The 23,319-nt window shown below is 42.3% G+C and overlaps 1 protein-coding gene across 1 annotated transcript in view; it reads right to left on the bottom strand.

Moving 5' to 3' along the window:
• Nucleotides 1-23,319, bottom strand: part of arid4b (AT-rich interaction domain 4B) — a 177,516-nt gene that overhangs the window by 29,740 nt on the left and 124,457 nt on the right. Inside the window, exons 17-21 of the mRNA XM_078541697.1 lie at nucleotides 21,230-21,414; nucleotides 16,759-17,001; nucleotides 13,550-13,634; nucleotides 9,032-9,239; nucleotides 6,237-7,415 (exon numbers count right to left, since the gene is read on the bottom strand). Of these exons, the coding sequence (XP_078397823.1) occupies nucleotides 6,237-7,415; nucleotides 9,032-9,239; nucleotides 13,550-13,634; nucleotides 16,759-17,001; nucleotides 21,230-21,414 (1,900 nt within the window). The remainder of the gene's footprint in view (nucleotides 1-6,236; nucleotides 7,416-9,031; nucleotides 9,240-13,549; nucleotides 13,635-16,758; nucleotides 17,002-21,229; nucleotides 21,415-23,319) is intronic.

The raw sequence follows: 23,319 nt of genomic DNA, 5'->3' as shown, positions 1-23,319 counted from the left end.
CACTAGGGCCATCTGTCACTTGCGCATCCTGCTTTCTACCCTTAATGTCACCATTAACACATTCCATAGCTAATATCACCATCGTCAATACCCCTTTGACCTTTTGTTTATGACATCTTTGGCAATCTCTCTTTTGCCTCCACCTATCATTGGCCCTCCATCCAGCTCCACCTGTCCCTCCCTCCTTAAACAGCTTATATTTCACCACATTTCTATTTCTCTTTATTTCTGATGAAGAGTCATTCGGACTCGAAACGTTAACTCTGTCTTCCTCTCCACAGATGCTGTCAGGCCTGCTTAGTTTTTCCAGCTATTTTTGATTTTGTTGCCATCCTTACCTGGCCTGGTCTACATGTGACTCCAGACCCATAGTATTGTGGGTGACCCCTAATTGCCCTTTGAAATGGCCTAATAACTAGTTCAAGGGCAATTAAGGATGGGCAATAAATGCTGGGCTTACCAGTGATGCCCACATTCCATGAAAGAAAAAAAAATAATTGTAGTAAAAATTTAATTAGCTTAATTAGTAAAAATTAAAGTTTATTGTATTTTTATCTTTAATGTAACTGACTATTTAAGACAGAGTATAATTATTATAGATCATGTTCTTTGATTTTTGTGTAGTACAATTCTTTTGTTTAAACGGGGAGCCTTGTGGCTTTATTCTTTTAGTAACTACCTGGGTACTCAGATTCTAAAAAAATAAACACATTACTGATCTCTACCACAGGGAGGTGGTGGCATTGTGGTCACTTGTCTCATATTCCACAGACCCAGGTTCGAATCCCACCACGGCAGGTGGTGAAATTTGAATTCAATACAAATCTGGAATTAAAAATCTGATGACCACCATGAAACCATTGTTGCAAAAACCCACCTGGCTCGCTGACGTCCTTTAGGGAAGGAAATCTGCCGTCCTTGCCTGGTCTGGCCAACATGTGACTCCACAGCACAGCAAGGGCAATTAGGAATGGACAATAAACGCTGAGCACGAATGAATACAAAAAAAAGATCCTAACAGATGTGATTTGAATTAAGAGCTTCTTCGGAACTGTGACAGGGGCAGAAACCTGATTGGAGAAATTCAAACGCAGAGTTCTGGGAAAGATGGGAACGGACTTAGGAGGCGACAACGCATTCAAGGACTTTGGAGATGGGGCAGTTGTTTGCAAGGAAGGAGATATCAAGGGTTGTTTTTTTGAGGAGAGGTGATGAGAGATTTAAAAGAGACATTATCAGCTAACATGGGTGCCAATAGTGGAAATTGAGTGATCAACAGTTTAGTGGGAATAGGATTGAGGGAATAGGCGGTAGGTCTCATGGAGAACATAAACTCAGAGAGGGCATGACGGGAGATAGGAGAGAAACTAGAGAAGGATGAGAGTTCAGGACTAGGTCAAGGTAGATGCGAAAAAGGAGGCCAAAATTTGGTCCATGGGGGACATCTGAAGTAACCGTGCAGGAGCAAGAAGAGAAGCCATCAGTCACCTAACATCACTGAACTTTTTTCTTTATGCATTCATGGGATGTGAGAGTCACTGGAAAGGCCAGCATTTCTTGCCCTTCCCTACTTGCCCTTGAGAAGGTGGTGTTGTAAGTACACCAACAATGCTGTTAAGTTAGTTCCAAGATTTTTACCCAGCGACACTGAAGGAACAGCAATATAGTTCCAGATCAGGATGGTGTGTGACTTGGACAGGAACTTGCAGGTGGTGGTTTTACCTGCTGTTCTTGTCCTTCTAGGAGACAGAGGTCATGGGTTTTGAATGCATTGTTAATGGAGGCTTGGCGAGTTGTTGCAGTGCATCTTTTTAGATAGTATGCCACTATGCATCAGTGGTGGTGAGAGTGAATATTTAAGGTGGTAGATGGGGTGCCAATCAAGCAGTTTGCTTTGTTCTGGATGGTGTCAAGCTTCTTGAGTGTTACTGGAGCTGCACTCATCCAGACAAGCGGAGAGTGTTTCATCACACAAAAAACCCCCAAAAAATGCTGGAAAAAAACTCAGCAGGTCTGACAGCATCTGTGAAGAGAAAGACAGAGCTGACGTTTCGAGTCCATATGACTCTTCTTCAGAGTCCTGATTGGTACCTTTTGGATGGTGGACATACTTTGAGGAGTCAGGTGGTGAGTTACTCACTGCAAGATTTCTAAACTCTGATCTGCTCTTGTAGTCACAGTATTTATATGGCTGGTCCAGTTCAGTTTCTGGTCAATGGTGTGGTATTCAGCGGTGGTAATGCCATTGAATGTCAAGTGGAGATCAATTTTCTGTTGTTGGAAATGGTAATTGCCTGACATTTGTGTGGTGTGAATGTTACTTGCTATATATCAGCCCAAGCATTAATGTTGACTAGAACTAACAGAACAATAAGAAAAAAGCAAAATACTGCGGATGCTGGAAATCTGAAACAAAAATAAAAACAGCTGGAAAAACTCAACAGGTCTGACAGTATCTGCGGAGAGGAATACAGTTAACGTTTCGAGTCCGTATGACTCTTCATCAGAACAACTGATGAAGAGTCATACGGACTCGAAACGTTAACTGTATTCCTCTCCGCAGATACTGTCAGACCTGTTGAGATTTTCCAGCTATTTTTATTTTTGTTTCAGAACAATAAGGACCTGCATTTAAAAGGCGCTTCACAGCAGTGTTACTGAATAAAAATTGAGGCAAAGGCGGCTACATGATTAGAAGCCTATATAACTGCCAAGAATGATAAAATGAAACAGCAAACAACATGACCTTTTACAAGCTTCACTAGAAAAGAATGAGGCCATTCAGCCCCTCAAAGCTGTTCACCATTCAATTAGATCATGTTGCTCAAATCCATCTACCCATCTAGGTTCTGTAACCTTTAATATCCTTACCTAATAAGAATATATCAATCCCAGTTTTGAAATTTTCAATTGACTCCGAACCTGGAACAGCTTTCCGGGGGAGACAGTTCCAGATTGTGTGGAGAGGTACTTTCTCTCATTACTCTGAACAGTCTGGCTCTAATTTTAAGCTTGCATCCCATGTTCTGGATCCTCCCACCAGAGGAAATAACTTGTCTCTATCTAGCCTATCAAATCTTTTAATCGTCTTAAACACCTCAATTAATTTGTTATTCACATACACGGTAAACTAAATAGAGGGTGAAGATGCTGGCTGTATCTCACAAGGACCAGCCGTTTGAGAGACCAGCGATTACAAAGTCAGGTTGGAGACTAGTGCTAAAGCAGTGCTACCTGCTAGGTTCATTATACCTCTGACAGTATTTAACAGAGTTGGGCACCATATGACAAAATGGGTAAGTTCTTCAGTTCATTAATACCATTGTTACTATAGGTCCAGATACTCTGACCTTCATCCACTATCAAATAGAATCCCCTCCAACACAGGCTAAACTTCTCCCCTCCCCTCCCCACTGGTGTGCCATGCCCCTCATTAACCCTCTCGAATTACTGTCTTTGATTTGACTTATCTACCTTCGCCTGAGCCAGAAGCTTGTGGGTTAAAGCCCATTTAGAGACTTGAACACACAAATCCAGGATGAAAGTGGTAGTGCAGTATTGCAGGATTCTCAGTACTGCATTGTAGGAGGTGCTGTCTTTCTGATCAGATGTCAAGCCAGAGGCTACTTCTACCCTCTGAGGTGGATGTTAAAGATCCCACTGCACTCCCCTGCACAAAGAGGCTCTCCCCAGTGTCCCAGCCATTATTTATCACTCAACAAATTGCTAAAATAGATTATCTAGTCATTTATTTCATTGCCTCCTGCGGGAGCCTCCTGCATCCAAATTGGCTGTTGTAATGTAGGTCCATGCTTCGAAAGTAATTCATTGGCTTTAAAGCAATTTGGGACATCCTGAGACCAAGAAAGTTGTTGCAGAAATGCAAGTTATTACTTCTTTCCTGGCAGGATAACAAGAATGCATCTAAGCCAAAGTCAATCCTGGCCCCATTTATCATATGCCACAGACAATTTCCAACAGGGGCAGCATGACAGCAAGAATGCCGGCCAATTTTCCCTCTCCCTAACCCTGGTGGTGGGGTTGTTGGGATGAGGGAGGAAAGACACCAACTTTTGTGCCCCTACTGCCACTCGGGCTGAGAGTAACAAACTCTAAGGTCTGTGAATTGAATCCGAAACTTCATGCATAAGCTCAGGCATCTGGTTTGATTCATGTAGGTCAGGGTTCCTAACCCCATGCTCTCTCACTGGGGGTCAAGCTGGACTTTGTGCGGTAGTGTGCAATGGCTCAACAGCGAGTTGACAGCCGTTTGACATCTTTCCCCAATGAAGCAATGGAAATAAAAAATGTCCCAAAGTCACGGTCGACTCCAGTGAACTTTAAAAGTAACCAATTAGGATTCCAGATTCTACAACAAATGAGAGCCTGGTAATTCTAGCTCCGTTGTACGGTATGGTACCACAACGTCTGGTGTAGTATTACTGCCAGTAACGTTCTGCTGCACATACAGGGCATTTTCTTCTCTCCGTCCGACAGTTCAACATGTTCTTTCTTTAGCCACTGGATATAAAGATAGTCTGGGGTGTGAAGAGCTGAATCTTCTCCTGGTGTCCTGGGCCAACATCCCTCCCCTGACCAGCCCCACTAAATGTGGATTAATGTTTGACATCTGTGCAGCCACTGATGTGCTGTAATTGCTAACACGACAGTGACTATATTTCAATAGGGATCTCATTGGTTATGAGGCACTGTTAACATCCTTGCAGAAGTAATAAGGTGCTATGTAAATGCAAGTTTTACATTCTAATGAAGGGTCAGCACTGAGAACTATTTCAAATACGTCCCTTCTGGAAAGTTAAATTTTGCATATTTGACCTCCTAGCCTGCAACACTAACAAAGTCACAGATGTGCCTTTCCATGTAAAGAAAAGGAAATATTTTCATTAGTTATTCCCATATCATGGAAACTACATTTAACTTACATTTTGTTTTAATTTTTATATATCAACACTAATCCTTGTTCTAGTGTGTGCAGTTAGTGTTACTATCAATGAAACGACCATGTTATCCCTCAATGTAACTAGACTCCTGTCACTAGAACCATGTGAGCATATGTCAGCAGCTGATGGTCAGGCTATATTTCAAGTTGGGGAAACACAGCACAGTGTGTACCACCCCCAGCTTGGCCATGTTCAGCAAAGGTACGATAGGCTGAATGGCCTCTTTTTGTGCTTTATCATTCTGTGGTACTCATCCTTCCTTCAAGAAGGTTTGGCCCTGACAGCACAGTGAGACAGGCACCCACATCCCAAACATCATTACATCCACAAGCTGCTCAATCACCAACTGCACAAAATTATAACTGTTCAACCCTGTAACTCAAATGTGCTCAATCTCCAAAGCTATGTTAGGAAACAATGCAGCAACTCGTCAAAGCTTCTTCAGGAGCACCTCCCAAACCCACATTTCCGCCATCTAGAAAAGCAAGAGCAGCAGGCACATGGGAACACCACCACCTGCATGTTCCCCTCCAAGCCACACACCCTCCTGACTTAGAATTGTATCGTCGTTCCTTCACTGTTGCTGGGTCAAAATCCTGGGACTCCCTAACAGCATTGGGGGTGTACCTACACTACATGGACTGCAGCAGTTTCTCAAGGGCAATTTGGAATGGGCAATAAATAATGGTCTTGCCAGCAATGCGTACATTTCAAATTAAAAAAAACACTACAGTCCAGCAAAATATCTAGAATGTCCACAAGTGGAAAAAAAGTTGACATAAATTTAAATTCGACGCTGGCTTTTCGGAGTGAAGTATTGCTTTCGAAAAGCCCTTCTGCAGTAAAAGTAGTTCAGTGCACAGATCATTAAAGCAGATCAAAGTAATTCAATCCAAAGCAGCTTGACTTAATAAACAGATTGCTAGATCTTTCACACGAAAACAGCCTTTATAACATCTTGGCACCACTTTTTTTGAAAATAGCCCTGATATAAAAGTTTATGTCAACATTCTCTCTCATGCTGTCCCTGTGAAGTCAATACACTACATCCCACGGTTTAAAGCTGCATTTATACCACAATTGCTGTGTTGATGCTAGCAGTCTCATTGGCACCAGTTACATTGTAAAGCAGCCCAAATCTGGAGTGACATTAGAGTAAATAACAATTTATGAAGAAGCAAGAGTCATCCCACTCCACTTTTAGACACACAATTTCTTTGTAATGATCTGAGTTCTGTCGTGAATGAATGACTTTGTTTCTGCGTGATTCCTTACCTTTCTCTTTATGTTCTGGTTCGGGTTGATTGCTGCTGCTGGAGCTAATGCTGGCGTCAAACCCTGTTGGGGAGACATTGCCCTCCGACTGCCCCTCTTGCAGCTCCCCAGTCACACTATCCACCTCATTGGTGCTATCAGTCTCACTCTTAACACTTTGCACTTCCTCCTGAGTAGGAGCCAAGGTTTGAGGGAGCACTGCGCTTGGCTGCGGCCTGGTGGCCTCTGTCACTGTCACCGAGACGGGAGACTCAGGGGTGGTGGGTGGAGTGTTGAGCACAGAGTTGCTGCCACTGCTGGGCATCTCTCCCTTCTTGTCCAGCTTTTCAGTTGGCTTCTCCTCGCTGGGCCTGACAGGAGAGATAAGTGATGGTGCAGTTTCCACTTCCATGGGGGGCAATCTCTCCTCCTCTTTGGCAGTCTCAGCTGGTGCCTCAGGCTTTGCCTCTTCTGGCACCACAGGTGGGGATGACGTGGTCTCGGTATCGGAATCGGAGAAGAGCTCCTTCAGAACTTTCTTTGGCCACTGGATCTGGATGCTTGACCAAACGTCCTTCCGGTCCTTCACTTTTGCATTCTGAACCCTTAATTCAGAATTATTTAAAAGCTTGATCCTTTTCTCAGGCATTTCTGAGAAACTGGAAAACAAAGCAGTCGTGTGCAGAGGTTTCCTCTTTTCCTGCAGACCATTATGTTTTCTGGAGGGGGAGTTTTTCACTTCAATTCTTTCACCGTCCTCATCTGAGCTGCTGCTGCTACTGCTAGTGATATTGAGGGGAGATTCTTTGCCCTTCGACCTCTCGCCCTTACGGTTAGGTGACCCCTTTTGCACCCAGTCTTCAGTGCCAACCTTTTTCCTCCGGGAACGCTTCATGTGCGATTTTGTCCGCCTCTCTGTTGGTTCTTTCTGGCTGGTGGGTTTTGATCTCATGGTTTCCTCTTCCTCGTCATCGGAACGTTTTCCCCTTCGTACCCATTCCAGGGAGCCAGAGATGCTTCCCAACTTGGCGCCAGTCGGAGGCATTCCAGGCAGTCCAGCAGTGGCAAGGTTCCTCTGCTCCAGAAAGGCTGGCTCCTTCCTCTCCTGTGTTGCTGTGTCCACCTGTGGGTCTTTTCTCCAGGTGGCTTCATGTTGGGTGCCATCATCATCATCATCACTCTCCTCAGAACTTCCAGAGCCTATAAAACACAGACAAATAAAATAAACATAACTTATAAAAACAAGTGGCGCAGCACCATTCCAATAAGCATCACCCTGACAGGCCTACGATCTGATCACAGATATCCTTTTATCGAGTGTCAATTTCCATTAAGCCTCTGATCCAAAAGCTGGATAAACATGGGCAAAAGAAGTAAATCACAACCCCTTCCGCAACCAAAAGGTAACACTAGAAAATAAATTGACACCATCCTCATCTGAGCTGCGGCTGCTGTTGCTGCTTGTGGTATTGAGGGTAGATTGTCTGCCCTTTGACCTCTTGCCCTTTCAGTCAGATGACCCCATTTTCACCTCGTCTTCAGCTGCGACACCTCCCCTCTGGGCAAGTTTCGCGTGCAATCAGCTGCGATTCAGTGGGTAGCACACTTGTTCTGAAACAATAGGTTTTGGTTTCAAATACTACCCAGAGACTTGAGGCCATAACCTACAACATTCCCAGTGCAGTACTGAGGGAGCACTACACTGTCTCTGGTGCCACACGTCAGATGAGACATTAAATCAAGGCTCCATCTGTCCTCTCAGGTGGAGGTAAAAGATCCCATGGCATTATTTCAAAGAAGAGTTGGGGTGTTCTCGCCAGTGACCTGGCCAGTATTTATTGCTCAAATCAACCTCACGGAAAAAACAGATTATCTGATCATTCAACTCTTTGCTGCTTGTGGGATCTTGTACGCAAACTGGCTGCCATGTTTCCTACATTACAGCAGTGCCTACCCGTCAAAAATACTTCAATGATTGTAATTAACTTTGGGAGGTCCTGAGATTGTGGAAGGTTTGATATAAATGCAAATTGTACAGGGATGTACAGGGCACAATTTCAAAATGTGCAGATGACACAAAACGTTTCAGTATAGTGAACAGTGAGGAGGATAGCGATATAGTTAGGCTGGTAGAACAGGCAAACATGTGGCAGATGAAATTTAATGCATAGAAATAGGAAGTAATACATTTGGTAGGAAGAACAAGTGGCAATATAAAATAGGGTACAATTTGAAGGAGGTGCAGGGATAGAGACCTGGGGTTATATGTGCACAAATTGTTGCAGGTAGCAGTTGAATGCTGTTCTTTCATCATCACTGGGTCAAAATCCTAGAACTAGCCTAACAGCACTTTGGTTGTACCTACACCATATGGACTGCAGCGGTTCAAGAAAGTGGCGCACCAATGTCTTCAAGGTCAATTGTGGATGGGCAATAAATGCTGGCCTTTCTAGTGACACTCACATCCCATGAACAAATTTGAAAAAAAAAACAAACTGAGGTGGCATGAATCACAAGCTTGACAAGTCCACAATTCACCAGAGTAGGACTGCAGCCTTGGAATCAGTCCAGGATGGTTTATTAATAACATTATCTGTAAAATTCATGAGGGTGCTTTTATTCAGCAATGCTTTTCCCATGATGCTGACAGCAGCATCTATAGCTTAATATTCTATGCTAATTATATCTGGTGGTGTCTGCAATAAACGTATTTGGTGAAAATAATGTAACTTTCATCTAGCAAATAACAGTTCAAAATATACACTGTGAATCAATTCATTACTTTCATGTAGCCCTATTTGAAAGGAAGTTAATACCTTGCACTCCATTAAGGATGGAACAGCCTTCTGTAGAATTGTCTTGTTCACAGCTCCTTGTTCCAACTCCAATTACTTTTGGAGAAATGTCTGAAGATACGGTGTGAGCTGGGGACTTTGAGAACCGACGGAGTCGCACAGACTTGCTGGGAGATTTATCTTCCTTATCTTTTTTATCACGCCTTTCTTTTTCTTTATCCGCTTTGCTCTGAAATGCAGATGGATATTGCAAATCTTTCTTTTGTCAAACACCATTTTACTTTATAGGTTAACTTTTAATCGTGGCTGCTTTTATGCAAACATTCTTGGATTACATGTAAAGTACTACATTCAGTTCTGGGTACCACGCCTCAGTAAGGTTACAGTGGCCTTGGTGGAGGTGCAACATAAATTCACCAAAATGATACCAGAGCTAAAAGGGCTAAATTATGAGGTCAGGATACATAGACTAAGCTTGTATTCCCTGGAGTATTGAAGATTAATCTAATTGAGGTATTTAAGACTATTAAATGATCTGATATGGCAGAGAGAGAGAAACTATTTCCTCTGGTGGAGGCATCGAGAACAGGGAGCATAACCTTCAAATTAAATCTAGGCCATTCAGGAGTGATGTCATGGAGTACTTCATCACACAAAGAGTCCTGAAAATTTGGAAGCCTCTCTCGAAAAAGGCTTTGGATGTTGAGATTGATAGATTTTTGTTAACCAAGCAGATCAAAGGACATGAAGCAAAGGTGAGTAAGTGGGGTTTAGGTACAGGTCAGTCATGAATGGCCAAACAGGCTTGAAGGACTGAATGGTCCACTCCTCTTCGTTTGCAAGGCTTAGATTTTTGAAACATGTCCAAATTAGTGTGTGTATAAATTCACAGGCCCAATAAAACAAGCCAATAATCTGCAGTACATGACAGATATATCATTGATAATGACACTTTTGGAAAAATGCAAGCAGTGCTAGGTGTGTACCAATGTAAAAGTAGCAGTATAATTCAGCAGGCTACTGAGCACACTAAAGCCCTGGGCAGTGTTGCACCAAACACAATAAGATTCCAGTCTGAGAATTTTTTTCTCTGAGTAGCTCTGGTGGGTGATTTTGTGCGCAAACTATCTTTGATGCACAATCAGGACTATAAGTGAAAATCACATGAAAAAACAAATACACCTCTGAATGCTTCCTACACAAAATTGTGGCATCATTGGGCTTTCAATTAGTCATAAATTAAAATTCACAGCAAAATGTCTGCATTATGCAGTTCGATCAGGTTATAAATCAACCACAGTTTGAAATGCCATTGAAGCAGAAAACAGAGAAAAATACTTAATTGGATAATTAAGGCTTGCATGAAAAGGCACGTTTGGCTTGTTCTGCTGAAAATGGAATAGGAAAGTTGAGTGAAGAGTTTGATGTGGAATAATTGAAGCTTCATGAATGTAATTAACAAACCCAGTCTATACCTTGAGCAGAAAAGGTGAATCACTGCAAACCCAAGGCTCAGGTTAGTGCCTCAGTTTACATTTAAACTCTTCTCCATGTCCTGACCCCAAAATACCAATGTTACGACAATTAGGAGGTTGGAGGGGACTGAAGCGAGACAAAACACATTTCAATAACATTCAGTGCCAACGTGCTTCTTCCCCACACACCCACTCACCAACTCAACTAGGAAAAGGTCCACTTATCGGGGTGAAGCAGTCATCTGGTAAACTTGTTACATCCAGCAGTACAGTACATTCCCACACAGGTCCCAACACCAAGAGTGCCATTCAACAGCAATTAAGGCAAATAATTTATTTACTCAGATGCTAACTTGCATTTTATTTGATTCACACCTCAGTATGACAATTTCCACACATTACATACAACACGGAAACAGGCACTCAACCCCATGCTGACGTTTATGCTCCTCGAGCCTGCTCTCATTCTTCCTTATTGAACTCAATCAGCATAACTCTCTATTCCCTTCTCCCCCATATGCTTATCTAGCTTCTCCTTAAACTACATTTGCACATATTCACTTCAACTGTTGTGGTAGAGCGTTCCACATTCTCACTGTTCCCTAGGTAAATATGTTTCTTCTGAATTTCTAGTTTACTTACAGATGAATTGGGAACACTACTGTAAACAACAATTTAAAGGCCAACGCTGCTGGTACCAGAGGGGCAGTGTCTTTTTCATTTCAGTCAGGGTTGCCAACTCTGGTTGAATGTACTCCTGGAGGTTTCATCACATCACCTCCTACCTCCAATCATCCCACCCAATGAAGCAGCTTCTGTGCCTAACTCCAATATTTTTATATTTAACAAACAAAGTGTTCCAAGAAAATGAAAAAAGCAACACAATTTCTTGAAATGTTGTTAAGATTTTTCTTCTGGAGTTGCTCACAGCAAATTGATTCCTGGAGATTCCACAACCTGGAGGGTTGGCAACCCTCTGTGCAGATCTCTGAAACTGCCAAACAAATGATGCAACTAGTACCTGGGCCCCAATGTAAGGCTATTACTGAAATCTAGGCAGGCCTGTACTTTACTGGGGTTCCTTCAGCTTCTGATTGAAAAGATAGCTGGAACTAAATAATGGCTTGGCTTGGTACTTGTGAGGGATGATGAGGTATTAAACTAAGATCCTGTATGCCTGTCCAATTGGAAGAGAAAGATCCCACAACACTATCTGAAGAGGAACAGCAAATACTTGCAGTGTCATGGCTAACACATTCTCCTCAACCAATACCAGCAAAAACAGACTAACTGGTCATGTATTTCTTTGCTGTTTATGGCATCTAGGCACCAAATGGTGTTCTCATTTACTTACATAATAGACTGAACTTCAAAGAAGGAAATATGAAAAGCTTTGGGTTGTGCGCAGGACATGATATTGCATGTTCTTTTTTACATTCTCTGTCTCCATTGCACAGTTCAGATTATACAAACAAACTTTAGGTGCAAGTGGGTTGATATACTGTACAGTTTTGAGAGATACAAACGAGGTGGTTGCAGGTACACCTCTCGTGCTGACTGACCTTACTGGTGGCACACCAGACAATAGGGAGGCCAGAGGGTGGAGCCAGAAAATAGTCAGGCAGTATTCCTTAATCCCTGAGCCAGAAGGTCAAGGGTTCAACTCCCACTACCAAGATTTGAGGACAACCAGGCTAGCACTTCAGCACAGTACCGAGAGAGTGCTACATTATCAGCCTTTTGAACTGCCCTCTCAGTTCAATGTAAGAGATCCATGACTCTATTTTGAAGAACGGCAGGGGAGTTCTCCCCATTATCTCAGGTTAACATTTATCCCCATCACTTAAACAGATTATCTGGTTATTGTCACATTGCTGTTTGTGGGATCTTGCTGTGTGCAAATAGGACATCACATTGCAACAGTTACCACATTTCAAACTTCCTTGACTGTTAAGTACTTCCTGAGGTTCTGAAAGGATCTGTATAAATCCAAGTTATTTCTATCTGTCCAGTGAGCCATACTGGGAAATGTCTGTGTTGCATATTAATTGAGCAACAGACTGGGTTGAATGTATATGCTCTTGTTCCCATGATTAACTGCCTCCCTGCCAAGGTTCAGGCACCAAGAGCGGCCACCTCAGCAAGCCCCAGAAACCTGCCAACTCCAGTGGAGATCTTCAGGTGAAAATCAAGAACAGTAACTTCTCTATCCATTTTAATTTTGTGCTTCATGCGATTGGAGGGATGTTGAGCTAGTAGAGAGGGCATAGGTAACAAAGTCAGTACAGTGCTGCCAGGTGAAATAAATCTAAACTTTAATTCATGAAAAATTGTGGCTGTTTTTATTAGAACAGAGGAGGTTATAAGATGACGCAATAGAGGAGTTTATAATTAAAAAGGGATCGGATTATTTCTAGATGTTGAGGGTTCCAGAACAAGGAGACAGAGCGATAAGAGATTTAAGACAGTGGGCAGGAGAACCTATTCTTTTGTACACATGGTGGGGGTTGGAGGTTGTGGGATGCACTACTGGTTTACTGATTGAGGCAGAGATCATGTCAGATGGTTGAAGGAAAAGGGAATCAAAGAATATGGGTCAGAAAGGCAAATGGGATTAAAATCACTGCTCATGCGGAGAATAAAGATCAACACAGACTGTGTTTTCACATTGTAATTTCTATAGTATTTTAAAATTCAGAGCACTGGTCTAGCTACAATTCCACAGGAACAAGATTATGATGTAGGATAATTTGTGTCATGGTACAGGAACCCATGATATTATAGTTGGTCTCTGAGAAGAAAGCAAAAAATATGAGCAGGAATTAGCCATTCGGCCCTGTGAAACTGCTCCACCATCCAATAAGATTATGGCTGATCTTCTACCTCAGATCCACTTACAAACACTTTTGCCATATTCCTCAATTCCCTCAGTATCCAAAAAATCTACTGATTGCAATAAAGTAAGTGCCCCTTGCAAAGCACCAGCACTGTTTAAACAATATATTATTTACTCAGTTACAGAGCTTATTCTTGAAAGGAGAAGTGCCTATGTCAGTTTGCTTACCTTTATTTTCTTTCTGTGTTTAATTTTTGGGACATTTTTGTCTGCTGGTCGCACTATTTTGTCTGCCTTGATCCATTCATCATACCTGACAATCAAAAAAGAAAAGCAAGCTCATGTCTCGTGTTAGAAGGACACACTACAGACTGCAGACATACATGAGGAGTACATTCAGCATTTCCAAAGGGCTGTGCTTGAAGAGTTAATGCTGCAGCCCCAGTTTCACCCCATGCTCGCTGTTGGAAATGCAAGATGGGTGAGTCCAACTCACAAGGCAGCCAGAGGTTTATAAAAACAGCAAAGCGCACTTTGGAAAAGAACACAAGACTTGTACATAATTTAGCACTGCTAGATGCTGAACTTCATAATATGCAATAGATTGGAGTTGACATTAAAAGGCTGCTGATAAAGCAAAGCTCATTTATGATAAGGCAGTCATATTGAATAATGACACTTCAACACAGGAAAAACAAGCACAATCTCTTCGAGGCATGGTTTCCTATGAGTGGCCTGACGAAACTAAAAATGTGAGCAATGCTTTGAAAAGTACAAGATCAGCTGGTAAAAATGGACACAGAATTTTTTTTATTTTTTAAAAGCAGTTTAAGTGGTACGAAGAGCACAGCCAGGTCACTACCAAGTGAAATGGCCAGAGGTAAGAAATACAGCCCTGGTGCAAAATGGTTTTATGGAGTTTTATTTTCCTTAATAACACTTGTGTCATTTTAGTGGACCTGCATTGGTTTCAAAATTGTGTTCTGAGTATCATTTCATCTCTGTTCTTCAAGCACTGTATGTATTCAATGCATTCTCAAGCACCTGCAATAAAGCCTTCCCCACCATCTCTTCATACGAGCACAGCCTATTGTATTGACCATTACAAGAACTCAGGAAAAGGTGGGGGTGGGGAGAAATCAGTCACATTTCATAAAATCTCTGAAAATTTTAAAATTTAACCAGAAGAATTGTACTTCCCTCCCCAGTTAATTTTTCCCAGAAAATGTATCTTCATGTTTTTCCTTGCTGTAAGAGAACAGTATGGAGCCGACTCCCATACTAATTTCCCCCCCCCAAGCAGTGTGCCAGCGTGAGATACAACTCCGCTTTGACCTTTCCCTTACTGCAGACTCCAGGTGATACATTTCAGATTGGTAACTGAGTGGAGACTGAACCCGTGTTTGTCCGGGGGGAACTAACAGTGCCCAAACACTTAGTTTTGCCCCCACTGTCCAACCAAACATTATTTCTGTGCAGCTAAGTATTAACTCAACATAGATGTCTCCAAATATTGCTGGAGGCTGACCTCCCATCTTGCATCCTCTGTAAATTTGAGCTCATCCAAAACTCTGCTGCCCATATCCTAATTCACACCAGGGTCTGTGCTTGCTGACCTACATAGACTCCTAGCCTGGCAAGGCCTCAATTTTAAAATTCTCATCCACGTTTTCAAATTCTTCCATAGTCTTGTCCCTCCCTATCTATGTAACCTCCTCCAATCCTACAGCCCTCTGAGATCTCTGCACTCCTCCAATTTTGGCCTCTTGCGCATCCCTGATTTTCATTGCCCCACCACTGGCAGCCGTGCCTTCAGCTGTTTGGACAGTGGAATTCCTTCCCTACCTCTCTCTTCTCTTTTAAGGTGCTCCTTAAAACCTACCTCTGTAGCCAAGCTTTTGGTCATCTGTTCTAATATCTTTTTATGTGAATCAGTGTCAAATTTTGTTTAACATCCCTGTGAAGCGCCATGGGATGTTTTGCTATGTTAAAGCCACTATGTAAAGGCAAGTTGTAGCTAAGGATCAAGACAGTGGCATGTACACAATATGGTTTTAAATCCAATGACGTGTTTTTAGACTGTTAAAAACACATCACAGTTAGAAAACTGCATGGGTTTTATTATAAGTGGCTTGTTTAATGAAGGGAAGACAGTTATTTACAATTGGAAAAGCATTATACAAGCCCTATCTGTAAGTCACTGAGGTGACAAACTGGTGCTCATCAGTGAGCGTAACTATGATTGCTGCTGCTTGAAACTCAAGCAGTCAATTCTCACCTCAGTAAGAAAGGCTAGTATTTATTGAACATTTTACAATTTTTTACCTTTCTTTGAAACATGGCTCATTCCATATTGCAGCCACAGTGCACTGTCCTAATAAATTTAGGCCTCCAAGGTTGCAAGAAGATTGCTCCATTAGGAAGTCGTGGTACTATCATTCATTGCCACATCTGACCTAACTTAAGATAGATGTACCAGACAATAACTACATTAATACCAAGAATCCAAGTCGAATGTAGCAAGTCTTCAGTATGCCAACTAAAGCATGCCCAGGGCGAGGCGCTCCTCTATTCCTCCCATTTATGCTTCAATTTACTGGGCTGTGGAGCCACAGAAAATCTGATCTTTGCGATCCTCCAATTCTGGCCTCTTGCACATTCTGGATTTCACCGCCCCACTATTTCTGGCCATATCTTCAGCTGTCTAGGCCCTAAGCTGTGAAATTCCCCACTAAACCTCTCCACCTTTAAGCTGCTCTTTAAGCCTCCCTGAACAAGCTTTTGGTTCCCTGCCTTAATATCTCCTAATGTAGCTCAGGACTATATTAAAGGTTCTGTGTTAAATGGAAGTTGTTGTTGTTTGATGATATGTATGTAATGTACGTCAATTGAAGTAATGTTTCTAATGTGCTCTTTGCCTTCTTGTCTCCTTCCCCGAGGAATGGAAGCACTTCACTCAACCCAAGTGCTTATCTAACGCCTAAAGTTGACAGCCATGGAAAGTGAGCAGGAGGAACAGAATTGAAATGTTAAGTTGGTCCCTGTGCTAATTCAAATATTAATTCTTCCAGCGCAGGAATATAGTATTCAACGGGACTACCAGCATTTTACAGTAACAGGACAGAGTACTAAAGTGCAACCATACAAACTACCTAATGCTGTTCAAAAGATTTAGACCAACCGGGGAAAAAGAGCTGGGCACAAAGCACTAGGGAAAGGTAGAGGCAGCAAGGCTTACACACTGGCGCACACCAAGTTCTGTTGCACAAATTTCCAATCACTGACTGCAAGGCTCAAGGCTACAATCTTGAAAGATGACATGGAAAATTGGAGAAGAGACAGGAGACAAGAGACCATACAATGGAATGATTCAATCTGCATGGCATTCCCTTTTAACAGCTCTATATGAGATAGATGGTTTGTAGCTTCTAACTCACCTCACGTTCCAGCCACAGTAGTGCACCAGGTATAGAACTATTCCACCCTCCACGTCACAATCTTTAATGCTGGCTTCATACAGCTTCTGGTTCCTCCCTCGACCATATCTCACTTGAACTTTCATTCCTGCTGGGTAGCACTCAAATTCTTCCTCTTCTTCCCTCTCTTCATCATCACCATCTTCCTCCTCTTCATCTTCCTCCTCCTCTTCATCTTCCTCATCCTCTTTACTGCTTTCATCCCTAACCCCAGATAAATGAAAAACATTTATGTTTTTAAAAAACAATATTAACAATTTCCTTTTGTTGTATTTTATGTTTACGATGCTTTAGTGATACACTGCAATATTGTTATTCTAGTTCCCTTCCAAAACCCAGGACATTCTGAGCATCAAAACAGTGCTTCCTGTCCTATGATACAAAATAGCAACTTACTTAAAATGTTACAATTTTAAAAAATGTAGTTTAAAAAGTGATTTAATGCAATAATTTAATTTCTTTCTTTCCATCTAGATTAAATAGTTTGCACTGGTGCAGTTAGCTGAGGTCCAAAGTTGCACCCCTTCAGGGCGTAACCAAAAGGCGTGTCAGAAATCCCTCTCCTTCCATGAGAAACAAGAGAGGAGGCTGTGAAAATCCTTCCTCAATACTTCATGTGGTGACGACAACAGCCATGAGGGAATGTAATAATCATACTTTATAAATTATGTGTTGCAAGACTTGGATTGTTCACAAATATGCAAGTATCAGGATTGTTGGAAATGTCTGTAAAAGATTGGAAAAAACTTGGAGAATTATAATTTTGATTTGAGTTGCTGAGGTGAATGGATCTGTGGTGGCAGATGGAACACAGAGAACAGAGCTGACACAAGGTGCTTGACCCTTGAGAGTCTATGAGCACTGCAAATCATAGCCACTATGGCCAGACAACTAAATCCTAATTGCATTTTTATTTTTGATTTGTTGGTTTGTCCTATGGAAACATTTTGTGGTCCTGGAGGTTTGGAAAAGGCTAAAAGCACTGTTGCCTGATAGGCAGATGCAGCCTAAATCAGAATGTGGAGATATGTTAAGATCAACAACATAACATATCTGCAAATTAATGTGGAATGTGGCTTCAAACACTACAGGTTGAATTTTGTTGGGGCAGAGGGGGCACCGACAACAGGCCAGAAGCAAGCAGGCCTTGGCCATATGTAGGATCCTCTGCTGCATTTTAGGCCCATCAGGCAACTGCTTAGCTGCCATCGGGGTTCCCATCTCTTTAAAAGACAGGGGCCTGTTCCCAAGAGCTGCTGGCCAATCAGAGGCCAGCAGCTCTTCAGTCTCAGCAGCGCCATCAGGAATGGTGACCACTGCTGGGACTGCATCCAGCCAAGAGGATGCAGTGGTGAACGTCATCCTTGTGGGGTTGGAGGTCACTGGTGCCAATCAGGCAGGCCCACTGAGGAGTGGGTGGGAAGGAGGTCAGTGAGGGCAGAGGGTGGGGTTTTGCCACGAGGGCAGTCATTGATGCTGAGTCCACAGGGAGGTTGCTGTGGTTCACCAGGCAGTCTCTCCACTGCCAGTGGCAGCAGGAAGAAGCCCTTACTTGGCCACTTGAGTGGCAAAGCTGGCCTCTGGGCAGGGGAGCCATCCTCCATCTTCCCCACAGCTGGCAATATGCCACAGCAACGGGCACTCCACCCTCAATCTTGCCTCACCACTTTATGGCTCACCTTGCCTCCAAGCCCATCCCTCGAAGTCTGGCAAAATCCAGCCCCTACATATCTGAGACACCACGATATATACCATAAAGACAAATAATTTGGCCTCCTTTATAATATTTAACTCTGAGATTTAATCAATCTTTTTCTTTTCCCTGACCCATAAAGTGCTGCAAGGTGTCTTTTGTATATGCCTGGAACGTTAAAGAAATAAAAATTGTTCTACACTGGAACAGCCATTCTACTGGGAATTTAAAATGAGCTTCTGATTGAAGTAATCATCGGTATAATTAGAACTAAGTCTAGTATGCACTTTAAATGACTGACACGTAGGAAGTAACAATGCCGCCTAAAACTAAAATAAATTTGACCAAATCTGTCCACGTGTTTGATGTAATTCACAGCCAGCTCAATAAAGTTGGAACAAGCAACACAACAAGTTTTATGCTAAGTGACTCTCAAATCTGTTCAGGCCAAAAACCACCAAATGATCATATTATCTTACACCCAACCTCACTCTATTACCTGTGCTGAATTTCCTGTCTCTACTTTTCACAGCTCTGCTGATTTTACTAACTATCCTGCTGGTTTTACTGTCTCTGGTTCACTAACTATCCCTCTGGTGGTTTTCCTGTCTCTAAATTAATTATTCCTATGCTCATGTTACTATATCCAGTTCACTACTTCACCATCCTTCTTGTACGTTTCCTCCTTCAAACTTCAACATTCAAGGTCCCCAGCCACAATCTATAAGTTTCCTATTACTACAACAGCACAGTTTATTCTGAGAGAATTCACAAAGCACAGGCCCTGGAACTGCCTCCTTCATAAGTCAGTGGTCAGCTGGTTTTATTGGTTTTTCTCATTGCTCATTGTGCTGCAGGTACAACCAAGTTGGGTTAGAGTCAGCAGCAGGTTAGGAACTGGGAAATCTGTGGTTAGTCCTACTTTCGCCTTCTCATCCATGTCTTCTTCTTTGTGTTGCTCACTCTTTCATCTCTCTCTCTCCCCTTCCCACTATATCATTCTCTATTCTCCTCCTCCATATTCCTCCTCCTCTTCTCCCCCACCAACTGTATACATTTCTATTCCCACTCCCCCCCAGTATACCTTTCCCATTCACCATACACCTTTCACTCTCCCCAATGTATATTTCTCTCCTCCTCCTCCCCTCCCTCTCTCACTCCTCCCCTCACTTCCTCTCCACCTCCTCCAGGCTCCCTCTCTCCTTTTCTCCCTTTTGCCTGCGATCTCTGTGCTGCCATGTGGAGAAATTGCAGGGAAGGGCCAAACAAATGGACCAAAATATTTCACACCCTGAGCACATCTAATTTCTGGTGCACTTTCTGACAAAAAGCAACGCTGTTTTACTGTACACTCGACAGGGTTCCAAGCTCAACGTTCAGAGGAGGTGGGATATTTTCTCAGGAGGTGGAGGAAGGGGAGGGTATAGGCTGCTAAGATGAACAAACTTGGGAAATGAGAAGGGTTTCTGACTGACATAAGACTGTAGCCAAATAGCAGGAGCTGCTACAATATCATTTAGGCAGGTTAAAAATATTGTAGTGTCAACCATGGCTCATTCAAAGGCTCACCATTTCACCAGTGGGAATTTGGGAGTCAGTGTATGTTGCTGTAACAGAGAAGGGGCAGAGCCAGTTAAAGCATAAGGTATAATAAAAGGCATTGTTCGCCAAAAAATATTTTTTTCCTTCATAAAAGTTGCTGAATGGTCATTTTAAGCTGCATTAATTAGTGGTATTATTATTAGTTTATAAACATGCTAGGATGCTGACTGGATCTGCTCACAGGTTTCAGACTTTATTGACCTGAAGTGCCAAAGTTCAACCCTGCATTAGAACCACTTGATTTCCTTCAAGTCAAAGTAGAGTCTACACCTAAATGATTCGAAATTTGCTCACACTAAAAAAACTGAATTATTCAATCACTTCAATGAAGGAACAACAAAGTGGGAATGGCTGTGGTAAAAGGACAGAATTCTCATATTATCTGAATGAAAGTTGCTGAATGGTCATTTTAAGCTGCATTAATTAGTGGTATTATGAAGCAACTTTGAATTAAGACCCACACTCCTTAGCTTTACAATGGCAAAAACACTTTCAATTATTGTCTAAGATTGCCCACTTTTTTTATTTAACCCACTGACTGTTGGGAAAATTGGTGTCTGATTGGCAATGGGCAAGGCCCATTGTACCAAAAGGAAATTCTGAAAGGCTGTAACTGAAAGGTAAAGTCGACAGTGATGGTAACTACAACTTGTCATGTCATTCCATTGTTGGCAAGGTGTGGAGCAACAGCAACATACCTTAACAATTACATCCTTGCTCCAGGCCAATCAAATTGGATGCTCTTTTCCAAATTCAGCTGGTGTGTCATTGGATTTGCTATTGGATTGCTATTATTATATTTAACATAAATATAATTATATTATATTATAATTAATTATATATATAATTATCTATTATATCAATTGGATTGCTACCTGAAAAAGAGAATGTGCAAGGTTACGGGGATAAGGCAGAGGAGGAGTGGTACTAGGCGGAATGCTCTTTCAGAGAGCCAGTGTAGACTCGATGGGCCGAATGGCCTCCTTCTGCACTGTCAAGATTCTGTGATACTGTCATCCCACGATTTAGAAGCTGGTTTCCATCAGATTGACAATTTACCGTTTAGCACAACTTCACTAGAACAAGCAACTGGGTGCCAGGTTGCAATTTTAAATTTTAAAATTATGAAACACTCACCCATGTTTTCCTTTATCCTCCAATTTTTCTGTCTTTAATTCTTCAGTTTTGCATCGAAGAATATCTCTTACAGCATCAATCTGATCTTCTTTGCTTTCTTCGCTCTCTTCAATTTTCACTTTGTTGCTGTCCTTTCTGGTGTCTGGCGCCTGTGCCGTAAATTCTGGCAGGTGCTTTTTCCGCGCCTGCGAGGATAAAACAGCTCCATTATGAGCAGCAAAGACCCATGCCCATTTTCTTTTCATCTGGTTGGTGGATGACCTGTTCCCAGGCTTCTCCATCCAGATGCAGGGACCTGGGATGCAGGTGTTCCCCTTTCACAGCACATATGGACATAGGACATACAAACATACGGAATAGGAGCAGAAGTAGGCCATTCGGCCCCTCGAGCCCACCCTGCCATTCAACAAGATCATGGCTGATCTGTTTGTGTTTCAAAGTCCACATTCCCATCTACCCTCGATAACCTTTGATTCCCTTGCGTAACAAGAATCTATCTACCTCCACCTTAAAAATATCCAATGATCCTGCCTCCACTGCCTTCTGAGGCAGAGAATTCCAAAGTTGCGTAACCCTCGAGAAAAAACTTCTCCTATATCTGTCCTAAAAGAGCAATCCCTAATTTTAAAACTGTGTCTCCGAGTTCTGGACTCACCCACAAGAGGAAACAACCTTTCCATGTCCACCTTGTCAATACCATTCAGGATCTTATATACTTCAATCAAGTCACCCATCACTCTTCTAAACTCCAGTGAAAACATGTCCAGTCTGTCTGACCTTTCCTCATAAGACAACCTGCTCATTCCAGGTATCAATCTAGGAAACCTCCTCTGAACCACCTCCAACACATTTCCATCCTTCCTTAAATAAGGAGGCCAAAACTGCACTCAGTATTCAAGATGCAGCCTCACCAATGCCCTGTATAACTGAGGCATAACACCTTTACTTTTATGTTCAATTCCTCTTGTAATAAAGGATAGCATTCTATTAGCCTTCTTAATTACTTGCTGTACCTGCATACTAACATTTTGTGACTCACGCACGAGAACACCTAGATCCCTCTGCACCTCGGAATTCTGCAGCCTTTCTCCGTTTAACTAATACTCTGCTTTTTTATTCTTCCTGTCAAAGTGAACAACTTCACATTTTCCCACATTATACTCCATCTGCCAGATTTTTGCCTATTCACTCAACCTATCTATATCCATCTGCAACCTCCTTGTGTCCTCTTCACAACATACTTTCCTACCTATCTTTGCATCATCTGAAAATTTAGCTACCATGCGTTCACTCTCCTCATCTAAGTCATTGATATAAATTGTAAAAAGTTGAGGCCCAGCACGGACCCCTGTGGGACTCCACTCATAACATCCTGCTAATCAGAAAATGACCCATTTATACATACTTTGCTTTCTGCCAGCCGACCAATCTTCTATCCACACTAATATGTTACCCATTATACCATGAGCTTTTGTTTTCCACAATAATCATTGATGTGGTACCTCATCAAATGCCTTCTGGAAATCCAAGCACAGTACACATCGACAGGCTCCCCATTATCCACAGCACATGTTACTTCTTCAAAGAACTCCAATAAATTGGTTAAACATGATTTCCCTTTCAAAAAACCACGCTGACTCTTCCCAATTACCTTGAGTTTTTCTAAGTGCCCAGCTATAACCTCCTTCATGATTGATTCTAACACCTTCCCCATGACAGATGTCAAGCTAATTGGCCAAGACTTTCTTGTTTTCTGCCTCCCTCCCTTCTTGAACAGAGGGGTTATACTTGTTACTTGCCAGTCTGATGGAACCATTCCAGAGTCTACGGAAAGATGGAAAACTAACACCAATGCATCTACTACCTTATTATCCACCTCTTTTAAGACCCTAGGATGAAGTCCATCAGGATCCGGAGACTTGTCAGCCCGCAGTTTGCTTAGTACCGCTTCCCTAGTGATTGTAATTTCACCAAGTTCCCCTCTCCCTTCCATCTCCTGATTTTCAGCTATTACTGGAATGGTTTCGGTATCTTCTATAGTGAAGACAGAAGCAAAATATTTGTTCATTTCATCCGCCATTTCCTTATTA

Source organism: Cetorhinus maximus, chromosome 5 (genome assembly GCF_964194155.1).
Source record: "Cetorhinus maximus chromosome 5, sCetMax3.hap1.1, whole genome shotgun sequence".
Lineage (NCBI taxonomy): Eukaryota > Metazoa > Chordata > Chondrichthyes > Lamniformes > Cetorhinidae > Cetorhinus > Cetorhinus maximus.
Note: the sequence above shows the minus strand (reverse complement) of the source record. Positions and strands in the feature narration are given on the sequence as shown.